This window comes from Petaurus breviceps, unplaced genomic scaffold, assembly GCF_028583685.1.
Source record: "Petaurus breviceps papuanus isolate PSGF00001 unplaced genomic scaffold, PetGlider_PUasm1.0 174, whole genome shotgun sequence".
NCBI lineage: Eukaryota > Metazoa > Chordata > Mammalia > Diprotodontia > Petauridae > Petaurus > Petaurus breviceps.
Genome location: NW_027185761.1, coordinates 57,437,191 through 57,455,190, shown reverse-complemented (window position 1 = coordinate 57,455,190; position 18,000 = coordinate 57,437,191). Strand labels below are relative to the sequence as shown.

The 18,000-nt window shown below is 43.3% G+C and overlaps 1 protein-coding gene across 6 annotated transcripts in view; it reads left to right on the top strand.

Annotated features, from left to right (window-relative positions):
- Positions 1–18,000, top strand: part of FLNB (filamin B) — a 159,128-nt gene that overhangs the window by 69,201 nt on the left and 71,927 nt on the right. For all 6 annotated transcript variants that reach the window (XM_069084257.1, XM_069084259.1, XM_069084258.1 and 3 more), the window contains exons 7-10: positions 4,764–4,926; positions 7,213–7,410; positions 9,477–9,614; positions 15,265–15,391. In XM_069084257.1, the coding sequence (XP_068940358.1) occupies positions 4,764–4,926; positions 7,213–7,410; positions 9,477–9,614; positions 15,265–15,391 (626 nt within the window). The remainder of the gene's footprint in view (positions 1–4,763; positions 4,927–7,212; positions 7,411–9,476; positions 9,615–15,264; positions 15,392–18,000) is intronic.

Genomic DNA, 18,000 nt, shown 5'->3' with positions numbered 1-18,000 from the left:
TTGCCCAAGGTCACACAGCTAGTAAGTGTTAAGTGTCTGAGGCTGTCTCCTCAATTTCTAATACTTCGCCACCACAAAAAAGAGCTACTATAAATATTTTTGTACATGTAGGTCCTTTTCCCTTTCTTATCATCTCTTTGGGATACAGCCCTAGAAGTGGTATTGCTGGGTCAAAGGATATGCACAGTTTATAGCCTTTTTGGATTAGTTTAGTTGGATCAGTTCACAACTCCACCAGCAAAGTATTAGTGTTCCACTTTTCCCACATCTTCTCCAACATTTATTGTTTTCCTGTTTTATCATTTATCAGTTTCCTGTTCATGTTAATCAATCTGATAGATATGATGTGGGACCTCAGAGTTTGCTTTGATTTCTGTTTCTCTAATCAATAGTGACTTGGGGCAATTTTTCATATGACTATAGATAGCTTTAATTTTTTCCTCTGAAAACTGCCTGTTCACATATCCTTTGTCCATTTATCAATGGAAATGACTTGTATTCTTATAAATTTGGCTCAGTTCTCTATATATTTTAGAAATGAGGCCTTCATCACAGACACTGGCTGTAAAAATTGTTTTCCAGCTTTCTACTTCTTTTCATATCTTGGTTGCATTGACTTTATTTGTGAAAAAACTTCTCAACTTAATCAGAATCATCCATTTTGCGTTTCATAATGTTCCCTGTCTCTTGTTTGATCATTAATTCTTTGGGGCCATCTTTCTTAAGGGCTGGACATAACCATCTTTGGTCAGACTAGCTTTCAGCCGCTAAATGCAAGCATGGGCTTTTGGGGAAGGACTTTCAGGTTCTCCAGCTCTTCTCACACTCTGGTGAGTGTTTCTTTTCCTTTTATTTGCATAAGTTCATCTTTTTGCTGGTTGTACAGCAGCTATTGGTGAGTGTGGGGATGGAGGTAAAGGGAAGGAGTCCTTTTCATCCAGAGTTTCAGATATAAATACTTTAACCATTCATTTTCTTTTTTTTAAAATTTTTCAAATGCTTTATTAACTTCTGATTTACATCATTCATTTATGCCAGATTTTGAGTTACAAATTTTCTCCCTGTTTTTCCCGTACCCACCACCCCAAAATAGCAGTCCCACAGGATATCCCCTCCTCCAATCTGTTCTCTCCCATATTTTATCCCATACCCCTTTCTACTTTTCCAGTAGGGCATGGTGGATCTCTATGCCCCAGTGCCTGTATATCTTGTTTCCCAATTACATGTAAAATAGTATTAATAATAGTGTATATATATTTGAATATTTGATTTTAAAACTTTGAATTCCAGATTCATTCCCTTCCTCCCTTGTCACCCACCCTTACTGGGAAGATAAGCAGTTCAGTATAGGTTGTACATGTGTGGCTAATGCAAAACAACAACTTAGTAGATATATTGTAAAAGACTGACTATATTTCCCTCCCTCCTATCCCACCTTCCACTTGTTCTATTCTCTACTTTAATCCCATCCCTTTTCAAAAGTGGGAGCTTCCAACTTCCCTCCCCACCAGCCTGCCCTCCCTTCCATCATCCCCCCTGTCATCCTCTTTCCCTCCTACTCTCTTGGAGGGTGAGATACCCTATTTAGTGTGTATTTCATTCCCTTCTCAAGCCAAATTCAATGGGAATAAGGTTGACCTCCCTTTTGCCTTCTTATTCTTCCCCTCCATTGTAACCATTTTGCCTTGCCTCTTCTATATGAGATAGTTTATCCCATTCTGACTCTCCTCATCTCCTCTAATTATATTCTTCTCTCACCTCTTAATTTCACCTTTTAAGTATCATCCCTTCCTGTTAAATTGGTCCTGGCCCTCTATCTATGTATACCTGTAAACATTATATATATATATATATGTATATATATATATGTATATATATACACACACACATTCACATATGTATTCATATGCCCATATACCCTCATATATAGACATATATATATATTTATTTCTATTTCTATTCCCTCCAACTACTGAGAAAAGTTTCATAAGTTACAGTTATTGTTTTTCCATGTAGGAATATTAATAGCTCAACTTTGATAAGTTCCTTATGATTTCTTTTCCCTGTTTACCTTCTCATGCTTCTCTTGCTTCTTGTATCTGAATGCCAATTTTCTATGCAACTCTGGTTTTTTCAGCAAGAATGCTTGAAAGTCCTCTATTCCACTGAATGCCCATATTTTCCCCTGAAACATGATACTCAGTTTTGCTGGGTAGGTGACTCTTGGTTTTAATCCCAGCTTCTTGGACCTCCAGAATATCATATTCCAAGCCCTTTGATCCCTCAGTGTAGTAGCTGCCAGATCCTAGGTTATCCTGATTGTGTTCCCACAATATTCAAATTGTTTCTTCCTGGCTGCTTGTAGTATTCTCTCCTTAATCTGGGAATTCTGGAACCTGGCTATAATATTCCTAGGAGTTTTCTTTTTGGGATCTTTTTCAGGAGGTAATCTGGTGGATTCTTTCAATCTCTGTTTTGCCCTCTGGTTCTAAAACATCAGGGCAGTTTTCTTTGAGAACTTCCTGGAGGATGATTTCTAGGTTCTTACTTTGATCATGGCTTTCAGGTAGTCTAATAATTTTTAAATTATCTCTCCTGGATCTCTTTTCCAGGTCAGTGGTTTTTCCCATGAGATATTTCACATTGCCTTCTATTCTTTCATTTGTTTGGATCTGTTTAACAGCATCTTGATTTCTCATAAAATCATTAGCTTCCATTTGCTCCAATCTAATTCTGAAGCAATGATTCTCCTCATTGAGCTTTTGAGATTCTTTTTCCATCTGGCAAATTCGGCTTTTTAAGGCTTTCATCTCCTCATTGCCTTTTTGAGCCACTTTTGCCATTTGAGTTAGTCTATTTTTTAAGGTGTTATTTTCCTCAGTCAGGCTGTTGACTCTCATTTTGTAATTTTCTTGCATTGTTCTCATTTCTCTTCTCAATTTTTCTTCCACTTCTCTTATCTGCTTCTTAAGGTCTTCTATGGCCTGTAACCAGCTGGTATTTTCCTTTGAAGCTTTTGGTGCAGGAGTTCTGACTTCACTGTCTTCCTCCTGTTCCATGCTTTGCTCCTTTTTGTCCCCAGAATAGGAGTCTAATGTTGGAATCTTCTGTCTGCTTTGTTTCCTTTGCCTGGTCATGTCACCCCTCAGTCACTTGACCCCTGGGCTTTTTGCCACAGTAGGACTCTGCCACCAGACACGGGAGCTTTCGTCCCAAACGGGTTTTCTCAGCTGCTGGAAGTATTAGATGGGTGCCCTGTCTGAGGCCTCCACATGCTCTGGCAAGCTGGACACATGCCCCAAGACCTCCACCCTAGACTGCAATCCAGATACAAGCAGGTTAAAGCAAGAGCAATTACCCCTCAGACTAGTGCTTGGTTGCCCTACACTCTGCAGGCCAGGAGCTGAAGCTGCCATGTGGCCCTGGCTGGCTCTGCTGGCTGACTCTGCCGGCGGCTCAGGGGCTTCTTGCCCCGGGGGCAAAAGCCATGCACTCTCCCTAACTGGGTCCCAAAGTCCAGACTGCACTGACCTCTCACTTTGTCCTTTGCATCTGTGTGTTGATAAATCTGGAAACGGCCAGTTTTCTGGAGTAATCTCTGTCCAGTGGCTGGTCAGGCACGCCCTTGGGCTAAAGCCTCAGCATGGGGCTGGGCTCGGCTCCCAGAGTGCAGCACTGGCCTATTCCTGCTGGCCTGCTGGCCTGCCGGGCTGTCCTCAGCGGGAGGTTAGCTTCTCTGTGTTATTTTGTGGGTTCTGCAGCTCCAAAGTTTGTTCAGAGTCTCCTTTTTACATGGATTGGGGAAGGTGGAAGCCAGAACTGCTCAGAGGTCATGCTTCTCATGCTTCTACTCTGCCATCTTGTAACCATTCATTTTCAGAGTCATCATTCCTAACTTTGAATTTTATTCTTGTCAAACAAGAGAAAGATCTGGGGACAGCCATGATATTAAGAGTCTAGTCTTGTTTCCCAGACTAATTCCCTTCAGTGCCTCACTTTTCTTTCCTCTGACGTGAGCAGGTTAATGCTGAAATGGATATTGAGTTGGAAAGACTTGAGTTAGGTTTAAAAATTCCTCAGATACTCCTTAGCTGTGTTGATCTTAGAAAAGTTACTTAACCTATCTGTGCCTCAGTTTCCTAATGTGTAAAATGGGGATAATAGTAGTACCTTCCTACCCCTCAGGGTTGTTGTGAGGATCATGATCAACATATGTTCAGGCTCCTCATCTTCTTCATCCTTTTCCTCCTCTTCCTCTTTTTCTTCCTCCTCCTCCTTTCCTCCTTTTCTTTTTCTTCTTCTTCCTCCTCCTCTGCCCCCTCCCTTAATATCCTCACAATGAGGGAGTTTGCCTCTGAGGTCTTCCTCCAACTTTATGATTCTGTGGTCCCTTCCAGCACCAGCATTATATGTTAACAGGCTTCATTTTTTTCTGCTTGTTTTATTTTTTCAGGTTTTACTTAGTCTTTATTTTCTATCACACTCAGTTCATAACTTCTTTTCCCATCTCCTGTCACTTCTTCCTTTGTATCATTGGGAAAAAAAAACAACCACACAGTTCAGACCAACCAGCAAGGTCTGATAGTCCATGCCGCATTATGCAGCTGTAGTCCCTTGGCTCTCCACCAAGAGAAGGAAAGAGTGTCTCGTCATCTGTTCATTAGGATGGAGATGGCCACCCCAGTTCATCAGAGTTTGGCTCCTTTGGTGATTATCACAATGGGGTTGGACATGCCTGAAGCCCCCTTTTCTGTTCCTTTCAGGTCACGGTTCTCTTTGCTGGTCAACACATCTCTAAGAGTCCATTTGAGGTCAACGTTGACAAGGCCCAAGGGGATGCTAGCAAAGTCACAGCAAAAGGACCAGGCTTGGAAGCCACTGGCAACATTGCTAATAAGGCTACTTACTTCGACATCTATACAGCAGGTAGAGTGGCTTTTTCTTCCAGAACACATTGAATCTTCCTCTAACATTATGACCCTGGGCATGTCCCTTCATTTCTTTGACTCTCAATTCTTGTTCTGTAAAAGGAGAGGATTGGCCTCCAAGGTCCCCTCTAGCTGTAAATCTTATCCTTTCCCATGGAGCTTGGCTTCTATTGGAGAGAAACCACACATACACAGGAAATACAAGCTGATTCTGGGGAAGAGGAGGGTGAGCACTTGGACCTGGATGTCCCTTATTGTAATGACCCCTTATTGCAGGTGCCACTTGAGATGACTTACAGCACTTAGCTTGATTTTCTGAAGTTGGATCACACTTTGGTTAGTTATTAAAAATAGCTTTATTTTGTAGGACCCAAATTTAAGCCTGCTAAATTTTTAAGCATTTTTTTTTTGTTGGGAGGGGTTGGGACACAACCTAGGCTAGATGGCTGTTTCTGCTTTGGGGGCTGAAGACTACATAGGTCTCAAAAAAAGGTCCTGAGTAACTGACCATTTCTGCTTCTTTCTTGATGGTCCTTGAAGTGGGGGCAGGCTGGCCTGTGAACAGGTAGACTACTGAAAAGAGTTCATAAGCCAGGGCGAAGTTATTTGTCAAGGCAATAATTAGCTTAAGAAAGCAAACTAAGCCAGTGGTCTGATTTTCTGGAGGAAACCTCTTTAGAGGGGCAGGTTTAGAACCTGAGAATTTCAGTGGATTAACCTTTCCCAGCAGAGTTGGAAGGGTGCCCACAGATGGATAGACTAAAGCTATTCTTAATCTCTTTCAACTCTGTTACCTGGGGAGGGAAGGAGAGAGACAGAGACAAAAGACAGAGAGAGAGACAGAGAGAGAGAGAGACAGAGACAGAGACAGAGACAGAGAGAGAGAGACAGAGAGAGAGAGACAGAGAGAGAGACAGAGACAGAGAGAGATACAGACAGAGAGAGAGAGACAGACAGAGACAGAGAGACAGAGACAGAGATACGCAGATGGTTTGCTATGGGTCCTTCAAAATGAAAATGGAGGAGAGATGGCTTTGTTGAAAGGTTGCTTGCTTGGAGGGAGCTATGGTACCAGGGACCTTGGAAAGCAGTTTAAATGATCTCCATCTCCCAGGACTCAGTAAACCCAGGAGAGCAGCCAGGGATCTGGGCCTCTAGCTTGGTCTCCAGCAAGGGCTGAGCTGGGATTCCCAAGGTAAATATCATTTTGTGCCATCTGTCCTATATGGCTTTGACATGACTTTGTATCCTGAAGCTATTCATTGAGTCATTTCTCTCCTGCAACTTAAGATTTTTCTATCAGTCCGCTACCTTTTTTAAGTACCTGCTCTGTGCAAGGCTCTGTGCCAGAAGTTGAGGGTACAAAGAGCTAGATGGAAGCAGTTCTTGCTCTTAAGGAGCTTAAATTCTACGAAGGAAGACAATACAGGTATGTGTGTGTATGCACACATGTGCATGTATGTATCCATGTGCCTATATATTTAAGTATATAGGTGTATGTATATGTATGCCCCAAATAAATACAAGGCAGGTTTTTTTTTTGGGGGGGAAGGGTGGCACGGGGTGATATTGGCAGCAGGAAGGACTAGGAAGGAGTCATTAAAATGAGTCCTAAAGAAAACCAGGGATTTTAAGAAGAGATGTGAAGCAGGAGGACCTTCTAGGCATGGGGAAAGGAGTACAGAGACTCCGATGGCAACTTCTCAGAGACGTTGCGTCCCATCAAGGCTGGCTCTCCGTTTTAAGGACAGAATCTTATTCTTCCCATGTGCCCGTTTCTTTCTCTTCCAAGCTCGGACAGTGGTTGTGGAATTTTCTTAGTGTTTTGATAATAGTTCATGCTTTTCAAGACTCTTTCATGTTCATTCGATTGTAAGGAAAACCCTGTGAGGGAGGTAAAGCAGGTATATTATCTCATGACAGATGAGAAAACAGGGACATCAAGCAATTGGGTTACTGACTGAACAAATGACTGATTCAGCTTTTCTTGGTAATGGATGTTAAATTTCGGAAAGATTTTTCCTCCCCAGGCATAGTTTGCTTTCTTGTCTTAGGTTTAAAAGGTGATTCTTGTCGTGAAATATGGTAAAGCCCTAACTTGGCTAGGTACCCTTTCATACAGTATCTTTACCAGTGGGACCCAAGTGGAAGAGATACATCAGCACACAATTCTATGACCAACTGTTGTGTGCGATGCAGTATAGACTGTCGGGTCTTCTGTCTTGGGTTGTGAGCTTCCTGAGGAAGGTGTCTGACCTTTACCAAAATGGTGGATCTCTTGCAGGAGCTGGTGTGGGAGACATTGAAGTTGAGGTGGAAGATCCCCAAGGGAAGAAAACAGTAGAAATAGTCATGGAAGACAAAGGGAACCAGGTCTACCGCTGTGCCTACAAACCCATTCAGCCTGGTCCCCATATGGTCAAGGTCTCATTTGCTGGAGAATCTATTCCCAAAAGCCCCTTTGCTGTGAATGTTGGTGAAGGTAGGTACTTTAACAGGATGCACATCCATCTAAAAAGAGTAATTTCTTTGTGTTATTTAGGAGAATTGAATTACTGCTGTCTCCCTAGGAATCTAGTTGATACAGAAATGTCTTTCGTGTTTCTCTTGTAGTAAAAGTGACTTTATGATTGTAAAAGACTCAAAAGCTAACAGCACAAAACGATTTGTTCTCTCTTTGGAGCCATTGGCTCCAGAGAATGTGAACTTCTAGACATCTTTCTCCAATGAAATTCTTCCTTTTATTTTTTCATTCCCTTATTCTCTCCTAAACCAGTCTGAACTCACTTTCTCCTCATTCTGTCCTCTGCTCCTGCACTCTGCAGACTTCTCTCTCCTGATCCGTTTCATTTGGGGGATTTTGGACTTCACAACAAGTAATGGCTTCCTAATTGAGAGGGGCTGTTCCGAGACGGCTTGCTGGTAAGGGGTGGGCAAGGAGGTGGTCCTGGTCTCTTCTTGGCTTGTGCAGGGTAGCATGTCATGCATGCCATGTTTGTGATCCTTGTGGGTAAAAAAACCAAACCACTGTGGTCATCTCTGAATCACTGATCCAAACATGCTGGAGCCCCCACCATGCTGGTAGCCGGATTGCTGTCAGATGGCCCTAATACAGAGCCCTGCCCCTGACCCTATCTATCGCTGTTAGCTAGTGGCTTAATTTGCTTTAGTCTTATGCTCTCTAATGTCATGACCATAAAGGGTCGATCGTAACTCACTCTCAGAGTCTGTAACATATTCTAGCATTTTTCTCACCCTTTGAATTATTCCACAATCCATTTATTAAATGAGAATCTTTTTTTTTAAAGAGGGGAGGGGAGCCTTGTCAAGATTTATTTCCATTATGACCAGCTGATTTCTCACTCCCCTTGACATTGGACAGAGTTATAAGTTCACGAACAATCTTCTCTCTCTGACACATATTTTAGGAAAGTATTTAAATTTTTTTTTAAAATCCCATAAAAAGGGTTTGAATAGTTGGCCTTTCTCTTTGTGGAGTAAACAGCTGAGGTCATTGGCCCATGCATAGAAAATACCTTCCTCTCTCCTGCTGAAAGTTAGTATTCTTTTATCTTCCAGTAGCAGAGGAGTCAGAAAAAGGAGCTGGGTGTCTTAAAACTCCAGTGAGGAGGGACGGTGAAGTCAGCAGTTAAGATTTAAGAAAGAACAGTCCTGTACTATACATTTTGTCCAGTGAATCCCCATTACCTTTCCCACTTGTCATCAAGTTTTCCAGCATGTTTCCTGTGCATTTTGTTCTTTGATCACCAGTAGTCCATTTCTTAAAAATGGTCTTCTAATTTTTGTCCTTCTCAAGAGGGGAGAACTGTAAGCAGTTTCTGACCTTCATTCTAGCTTTTTAAAAAAGCCTACTTTAAACTAGTTACAGAGCTCACATTTAGATTTTTTGGGGGAAGGATTCATGGCTGTGCACATGCCAACCATCTTATAATGTGTAGGTTTTGAGCCTCAGACAGTCTCCATTAGCAGAGATTGGGTTGGACCAGTTGGGCGTTTTTTGTTGTTTTAAAAAGTTTCTTCTCCCCCTTGACTGAGTCTGGCTGCTGCCTACGAAGAAAATAAGCTTTAAAAATGGCTGACCCAGGATCTGGCACCTAGTCAGACATTTAAAATCGCATTAGTTGATGGGGATTTTAAAAGGAGCCTTGGACAAGTCTGATGTTCCTAATTACTGGGCTCTTGGGCCGAGCAGTTTGGTTTGCATGAAATCCATTGATGTGGTCTGAACCTCACCTTCCTTTCCTAAGATGAAATCAATGGAAGACTTCAGCCAGTCCCAGGGGCTCTCTAGGCCTGGGCCGATCATGCCGACTTTGCTTCCATCTGTGTTGTGGCTGGACAAAGTTACGCTTCTGTGTTTGCTGGCATCCATGTGTTCTCCAAACGGGACCTTGGGTCTTGGGGGCGATGTCAGCATTTTCTTCCTGTAAATGGGTTTTTGTGGACAGCGGCTCCCAGCTGCCTTGGCTGGCTTAGGTGGACTTGGGGAATGAAAGACTGACCTGATGCCTGAAATGTGTTTTGCAGCCTGCAATCCAAATGCCTGTCGGGCCAGTGGTCGAGGCCTGCAGCCCAAGGGAGTGAGGATCCGAGAGACAGCCGACTTTAAGGTGGACACGAAATCGGCAGGAAGTGGGGAGCTCAGTGTGACCGTGCGAGGGCCCAGTAAGTACTGTTTCCCCTGTTCCTGTCAAGTCAGACAAGCATTTATTAGGCGCCAGGGATACAGTCTTGGATTCCAAGGCATTCACTATCTAAGTGTAAACAACTATACACAGACAAGATATACAGGGAAAATGGGAGATAATCATAGAGGGAAAAGCTCTGTCATTAAAAAAAAAAAAGTTTGGACTGATACCATTTTTACAGCACTGTAATTTCCCCCAGCACCCCACCCTCTCTCAGAGTCATTTTATATAACAAGTAATATTTTTAAAGCAAGAAGAGGAGAGGAAAAAAAATCAGTATCAGTACATTGAAACAGTCTAAAATGGGGGTGTACCATACTCATGGGCCACTCGCCTCTGACAAGGGCGGGGAAAGGGTATCTTTTTGCATTTCTTCTTCGGAACCATGCTTGTCCTGTGTAATATTGCAACAGCTTAGCTTTGGACAAATAACTTCATTTCTCTGGGCTTTGATTTCCTTGTTTGTAAAATGAGGGGGTTGGATTGATCCAGATCTGTGGTCTTGTGATCTTCTGTTGTATCGGTCCAGGTATGGTCTGAGTCATGCCTGAGATCTCGAGCCCTGGGCTGTGTCCTTGGACCAATCATCTGCCCTCTCTTAGTCTTAGTACGGTAAAAAGCAGGAGCCAAGAGGGCAGGGCCTATTTTTTGAGCCAAGCACATAACATGATGGTGTCTGGTACATAACAGATACTTTAAAAGTGCTTTCCAGTAGTTAAGGGATTCGTTTCCTTTTTTCATCTGTCATAACTACCATGCCTTCCTATATCAGAGGATCATTCTAAGGTCTATAAGAGATCAACGTATAGAAGTGCTTTATTAAGAGGAGAAGGGGGAGGCAATATCGTTACCCTCAAGGAACACAGGAAATGCTTCCATTGCCATTATGATGCTGAGGCCTCCTGGCTTCCCCTGTGGTTGACCCCACCTACGCCAGATAACTCAGGCTGGCCTTCTTCCTCTTTTCCCTCTGCCTGGAATTCATCTGGTACCCAGAAGCCATTGACTGAAGCTTTGATGGCTACACCCTTTTACAGATGGTGTTCTGGATATTGGGCTGGGGATTGGCTTAGATGGCTGAGTATCTCCTCATTTTATTGATTAATTCTGTTCCATTCAGCAAACATTCTTTGAATGGCCGCTGGATCCCAGGTCCTATTCTCTGCTTTGGAGAGAGGAAGACCAAGCCAAATCAAACCCAGCCCCTGCCTGCAAGGAGCTTAGCATCTCCTTTATGAAGACCAGTGCTAAGAGGGCTAATTTCCCCCAAATTGCTCAGTTATGTGAAGGGGTTCCGCATGTTCTTGGGTCAGGTCCTTCCTTCCTACCTCCATTTCAGCTTCTTAGCTGAAGGCATGCTGTCTGTCTTGTTTTCAGCCACTTGCTTTCCTAGGGAGCCATGAATTTTTACTCTTCCCATTCCCACAATTTTGGGGGGCTTATTTAATGTTGTTGTTAAAAGTAGCTTCAGCAGATTCAGTCTTGGGTCTCAGAAGTCTTGTGCTTGCTGGATGTGCTGTGGTCCCTGGTGGTCACAGTGTGTTGGGTTGGGGAAGGAATCCTGCTCCAAGCTGACAGATCAAACTCAACCAGCACCTAAAATTGGCCATGACTTGTTGTGTGGGAGGCTGTGGTTCTAGGCAGGCAGCAGGAGGGCTGGTGCCAGAGCATCATGGGGCAGCCCTTGTTCTGGGCCTGTTGGAACAAGAAATGGAGCGCTGTTTGACCTTGGGTCCCATCAGTGAGTCACCGCCTTTCCTTTCCAAACCATCAGGCTAGACATAAAGCAAGTCCCTACCTGGTGTCGCAGACTCAGGTTTTAGATACAGTGTCTAAAAACTGCTCTCTGAGGAGCCTGTGGGGATTTTTCAAGTTGAGTGTTTCTGGTTTGCTTGGCTGGGCTGGCTTGGATTGATACTGGCTTGCTCTGATCGCTCTGAAATAAGTGGCTTTCTCGACCTTATGGTTCAAATCCAGCTGCAGACACCACCCGTGAGCCCAGTCAAATCCCTTAACCTCCATCTACCTCAATTCCCTAACCTGTAAAATGGGGAGAATGATAGCACCTGCCTCCCAGCGTTGTTGTAAGGAATCAAGTATTTGTAATAATAGATATTTGTTTACTAGAATTCCAAACTTATTTGGCCTACCACCCACTTTTCAAAAAACAAATTATTCAGCACCTCCCTGGAAATCTACTTTCTTTAACCCTGTAATGTTTTTTGTTGTTTTTAAAATTTGCGCCATTTTCAACTCTTACTGCCCCCCTGGACCATTTCAGCGTGCTGGGCAGTATCGTCCACTTTGGGAAGACGAGTAGGCAAATACTTGAAACAGTCTTTGAGAAGCACTTAGTAGGTGCTTTATAAATGCTCATCCCCTCCCCAGACACACGGAGGAGCTTTGGGTCACTGTGTAGGTAGATACCATGATGTGGTAGGGGTATAGGATCATCAAGGAGCCTCAGAAAGTCCAGTTAGAGATGAAGGAAACAGGATTTTCCCAGAACAACTGGAACTTTCTGGATTCGTATTAATCACATCATGGGAAATGAAAGGGGGAGAGGTAGCCTAACTTCTCATTTGCCTTTAAATCTCCAGGATGTGAGGGGTCTTCTCCATGTGGAGAGGCTCTTCTAGCCTTTCACTGGAAGTGGGCTTGGAAAGCTTAGCCCACCCCGGAGTGTGGGAACCCTCTCTCCAGTTTAGGAAGAAGTATAGATGGCCCCAGGGGGATTATTTATGTCCTGTTTATCCCAGTTACTCCACTCCCATCCCCGTCAGTTAAAGCTTGCTTCATGCCGCTAAAAGTAGCATTTTTCTGATTTTGGGAAAGACTTTATCTGAAGGGAATTTAAATTTCCATTCAGAGAGGCCCCAAGGCCTTCTGAAGTATGGCCATTAACCAATGAACAGCCAGGGTGAATGGATGGCTTCCCCTTCCTGTCCAGCCAGGTTTTTAATCTCTCTTAATCGACAATTGGAGCTGTCCAAAAGTGTCCTGCACTGACCTTTACAGGAGGTCTTCTCTCTAAAATTAGAAAATTGGACCAGGAAAATTCTGCTCTCCTCACCCCGATTTCATAGGTGAGCAAATTGAGGCACAGAGATTAATAGTCTTGCCTGGGGTCTCACAGCTAATAAATACCTGAGACAGAATTTGAATTAGATCTTCCTGATCCTAGTTCTGGCCCTCCCGTGGGTGCTGTTAATGAACCTGATTATCTCACAAATACATTCTTAATAGTATGAGCAATAAAACCTCAAGTAAAGCCTTAAACTCTGTACTCTATGTTGATTAAAAACATCCAGCTGAACAAAATAATAGCTGGAGAAATGACCAGTACTTTGCCTGTAGTGATCTCTTTTCTGTGCATGTGTGTTCATCACTGTCGCTTTTCCCCTTAATTTTAGTTGGTGTGTGGAAGCTCATTTAATTCTACTTCATGCTGTAATACTTTGCTTTTCTTTCCATATTTCCTTGCACTCTTAATGTTGTTCATAGCAGTAATAATGTGCCATTAAGTCTGTTCAGAGGGTCTGACTCCAAAGCCAAGTTCTAGCTCTGTAACTAAGTTGGTTATGTTGTCTGGACCTCAGTTCCTGTTTACAATGAAAAGACTGGACTAGATGGGCTTATGAGGCCCCTTCCCCTTCTTGGTCTGGAGTGATTACAACATAGTTTGCTTGCCTCCCCGCCAGGTGTTAGATCTAGAAACTCTTTCCAGTTTCAGGTATTCCAAATAAAGTAATAATGAAGGTAGGAAGTTTTTTTTTGTGATTTTTTTTTAAACATAAATTTTTTTGTTTTGATATTTTAATTACCTTTTGATGGAGTCCTAGTAATGAGATCTCTGGGCCAAAGGGTATGATCAATTTGGTTCCTTTTACGACATCTCGTCAGATGCCTGGCATGTAGTAGGTGCTTAATAAAGGCTTATTGACTTGACTCGCCAGAAGACAATTGCTTATAGTATGGTGTGATGTGATTATTACTGTTTCCTTTGCCCCTCTGGCATTGAACTTAGTTGTTTTAGACTTTGTCATCCACTCTCTCCCTCCTCCAGGTTGATTCAGGGTTCTCAAGGCCCATGTCAGAGGCAGTCTAAGCCCTGGTCAACAGGCTGCCAAGTTAGAAAGGCTTCAGGTAAAGGCCTAGCTGTGGACTGGAGATCTGCTATCTGAGAACCAGTCTAGCCAAGTTTGAAGACGTTTGTCTCCAGGCTGGCCAAAGACGGGAAGAATTGCCCAGCCTTAGCTACTCCTAAAGACTGTTTGCCAAGTCATAACAGGGTTGCATTGGCGGTGAGAGGGGAGCCACGTTGGCAGAGCAATAGAAGTAAGATTGTTGGTTCTAGATCCAACCCTTCTTTTAGATGGGATGGGTATAAAACAGGTCCCCAGAGTTGCTCTAATTTGCTTTTCTCTCCTGAGAGAGTTTGGAAAAAATTCTCAAGCAATGGCTCTAATTTGCATTTTTTTTTCATTTATTTTCTTGTGTCTCTGACCATTTTATTCACTGGAGGACATGAGTACAACTCTTGTAATTTGAAAGGTTTCATTATAGCTCCTTAATATCTATTTTCCCCTCAGGCATTTACCATACTCTCAAGATATTTATTTTCATTTTTGAATATATTGTTGCACAAAATTCCTTTAATTTATTTATTTAATTAGTTTATTTAAATTTAATTAATCCTAGTAAATATGCTATTTATTGATTTTTTTGGTAATTTTTTTCAGTTTCTTCCAGTAATTTCTTTTATTGTTTGATGTTTTCCTTTCCCCATAATTGAGTTATACTGTGCCTTTGTCTTGCTGTTTACACTGGGTTTTTTTCCTCTATTGATAACAATATGGGGTATTGCTATTGGCTACAGGATCATTGATCCATTGTAGTGTTAGTCGGAACTCCTTTTCACTAGATCATCCATTCTTAGTGAGTATCTGAGACATTCTCAGCCAGCCTCTAACATGTGATCTCTTGTTTTCATGTAGCTTGGTGTGCTTGGTCCATACTAATATAGGGACTGACTCAGTGATTGCAGTGGTATAGGGAATTCCCAGAGGAGAAAAGATCCTTCACTGATACAAGTCTGAACTTCCTCTGAGACGTACACCCTGAAAACACAAAGAATGACAATCCCCTGAAATGGCTGTGTGTATTCTAATGCACAGTATTCAAAGTTATAATTATGTGAAATATGGTCACCAGTTTTAGCTCCATGGAAATGGGTGGTTCTCTCACCTCAGAGCATTCATTATTCCCACCAGTCCAGAGTTGTCTGAAAGGCTAAAAGTTTAATTGACTTGCCCAGCATCAAATAGTCAGTATGTGTCCAAGGCAGGACTTGGGCCCAAGTCTTTTGGGACCGAGTTCAGAGCATTTGGCAAGTCTAGGAGCTGTGCTGTACAATGGCCAACTCTTCTCTTCATTGTACCACGCTGCCTTGGTACACAGTAGGTGCCTAATAAAGGTTTTGGCTAAAGTTTCTGTGTGTTAGTCCCAGCAAACCTGTGATGAGTCACTTCCAGTCTGTAGGGTCCCTATGTGCCCTACTCTCCACCATTGACTTTGCCCAAGTTGGGTTGTAGATATTTTATGATTCTCTCTTTCTCTTCCCTCAGAGGGCCTGGAGGAGCTGGTGAAACAAAAGGGCTTCGCGAACGGAGTTTATACTTTTGAGTACTATCCAGGAACTCCTGGGAAATATGTTGTGGTCATCACGTGGGGTGGACACAGCATTCCAAAGAGGTGAGTCGAAGCCCAGGAAGCTCTTCTGCCCAAGTTTCTGCTTCTCCCCATCAAGTCTGGGACCCAGGTCAGAGCCACCAACTAATCTTTTTCCCGGATTCAAGGAAAGCAAAGAGAGCTGCTTTGTTGAAAATCTTTGGAGAGCAGCAGCAGACATTTGGCCCAGAGTCAAATGAAGCAAAAAGCAGTTGGCGGTTTCTATTTCCTGCTTTCAATCAGTGCGAGTGGCTTTGGGCCGGTGGGAGGGAGAGCAGCCAGAAGGAAGGGTGCATGTCTACAAGGAGACTTGTTCATTTTTGTCATGACTGACGACTCTGTTCTCGGTAAACCTTAAAGCACCATATAAATGTCAGCTGCTGTTATTACGGTTTGTTGGAGCAGAGTTTGGTGGAATTATTCCTTGGGATTTTTAATATCTCCTTAGGGATCTGAAGAAACAAAGGAAGCTAGTGTGGGACTTTTTTCGATGGGGTTTTCCTAGTGCCCCTCCATAGAAATTGCACAATCTCACAGCAGTAACAGGTCATTTGAGAGGCAAGGCACAGAAGCAGGCTTTGAACTCTAGTCTCCTGAATCAGAAGATAGAGCAGGTTACAGTGGATAGGAAGCTGGCCTTGGAATTAGGAAGACCCTAGGGCAAGTGTCACCCCTGACATCTGCCTACGTGACTGTAGACCAGTCGCTTAACCTCTCAGTACCCTAGGCAACTCTCTAAGACTAGACCGTTATCAATGAGTGACTGCTGTGTGTAGCTAGAGGGGGTTTCCTCTCGTGGGAATTCCCCACACTCATGAAATCATGGTCCAGTTGGGATGGGGGAAGAAATAACTAGGTAATTTATATTAGCCCTATATAAGTCAGTCAATAAACATTGATTAAGGGTCTACAGTGTTCTAGGCACTGTGCTAAATGCCAGAGACAAAAGATACGTCCTGCCCTCAAGAGCTTACAGTCTCAAGGGAGAGATGAAAAGCAAACAAATATGTACAAATAAGCTACATGGAGGAAAATTAGGAAATCATTAAGAGAGAGAAGGTGCTAGATTTAGGAGCATTGGGAAAGGTTTCCCGTGGATGGTGGGAGTTAAAGGAAGCCAAGGGAGTCAGTAGGCTGAGGGAGAGAAGGGAGAACGTTCCAGGATTGGGGGAGTGGGGCAGCCAGAATGCCCAGAACTGAGAGAAGGAGGGGCTTGTTTAAGGAATGGCAAGAAAGCTGGTGTCACTGGATCAGGGGTGAGGTAGAGGGGAACAGGTGATGAAGGGCTTTAAATGCCAAGCACAGCTTTTTGTATTTGATGCTGGAGGTGATAAGGAGGGCTAGAATTTATTGAGTATTCCTCTGAATGATATGATCAGACCTGTGTTTTAGGAAAATCACTTTAATGGCTGAATGGAGGATGGATTGGGGTGGGGAGAGAGTTGAGGTAGGCAGGCCCCACCAAGCAGACTATTGGCAATAGTCCAGGCATAAGGTGATAAGGGCCTATGCCAGAGTGTTGGCAGTGTCAGAGAAATGAAGGGGGCGTCTTAGATGTTGCAGAGGTACAATTGATAGGCCTTGGTGCCATATTGGATGGGGCAGGGAGGTGGTTAGAGATAATGAGGAGGGTGTTGCCCTCCACAGTAATGTGGAGGGTAAGGTATACCGGGAAAGATAATGAGTTCTGTTTTGGACATGTTGAGCTTAAGACGTCTACCGGATGTCTAGTTTGAGATGTGTGAAAGGTAATTGGAGATTCTAGATTGGAGGTCAGCAGGGGCAGGATGGATAGATTTGAGAATCATCAGCATAAAGTTGGTTATTAAATCCATGGGAGCTGATGAGATCATCAAGTGAAGTGGCAAAGAGGGAGAAGAGAAGAGAGCCCAGGACAGAGCCTAAAGTTAGAGGGTGTGATCTGGCGGAGACTCCAGCAAAGGACAAAGAAGGGGCAGACAGAGAGGTGGGGGGAGAACCAGGAGAGAGTCCTTCTTGAGGCGTGTTTGAGCCCTCCAGATTTTAGGCAAGCCCTATTGACTGGATGTTCCCAGAAGTGTCATCATGTAGTTCGCAAAAAAGTACATTTTTATGGTGCCTTATAGCTTGCACAGCACATCCCATTTGTCTCATTGGTTGTTGACCAGCTGGATTTTTCCTGCTTTTACCACCACCCATGGCCCAGTAATACCACTACTAGGTCTGTACCCCGATAAAAGGAATATGTACAAAAATATTTATAGCGGGTTTGCAAAGGACTAGAAATGGAGAGGATGCCCATCAGTTGGGGTAAGGCTGAAGGAGTTTCGGCATATGATAGTGCCGGAGTCCCCTTGTGCTGTGGGAAATGAGAGTGAGGTGGTTTCAGAAAAAAAGTGGCAAGACCTATATGAACTGATGCAAAACGAAGTGAGAAGACTGGGAGATCATTGTCCAACGTTGTTACACAGGCAGCATTGGAATGGTGATCTCCTGTGAAAGACTTGGCTCCTCTGATCATCTGAATGATCTAAAACACTTCCAAAGGACCCATGATGAAAATATGCTCTCTGTGGCCAGGGAGAGAGCTGATGAACTCTGGGTGCGATTTGAAGTCTACTTTTCTTGCAAGATGGCTAATATGGAAATATGTT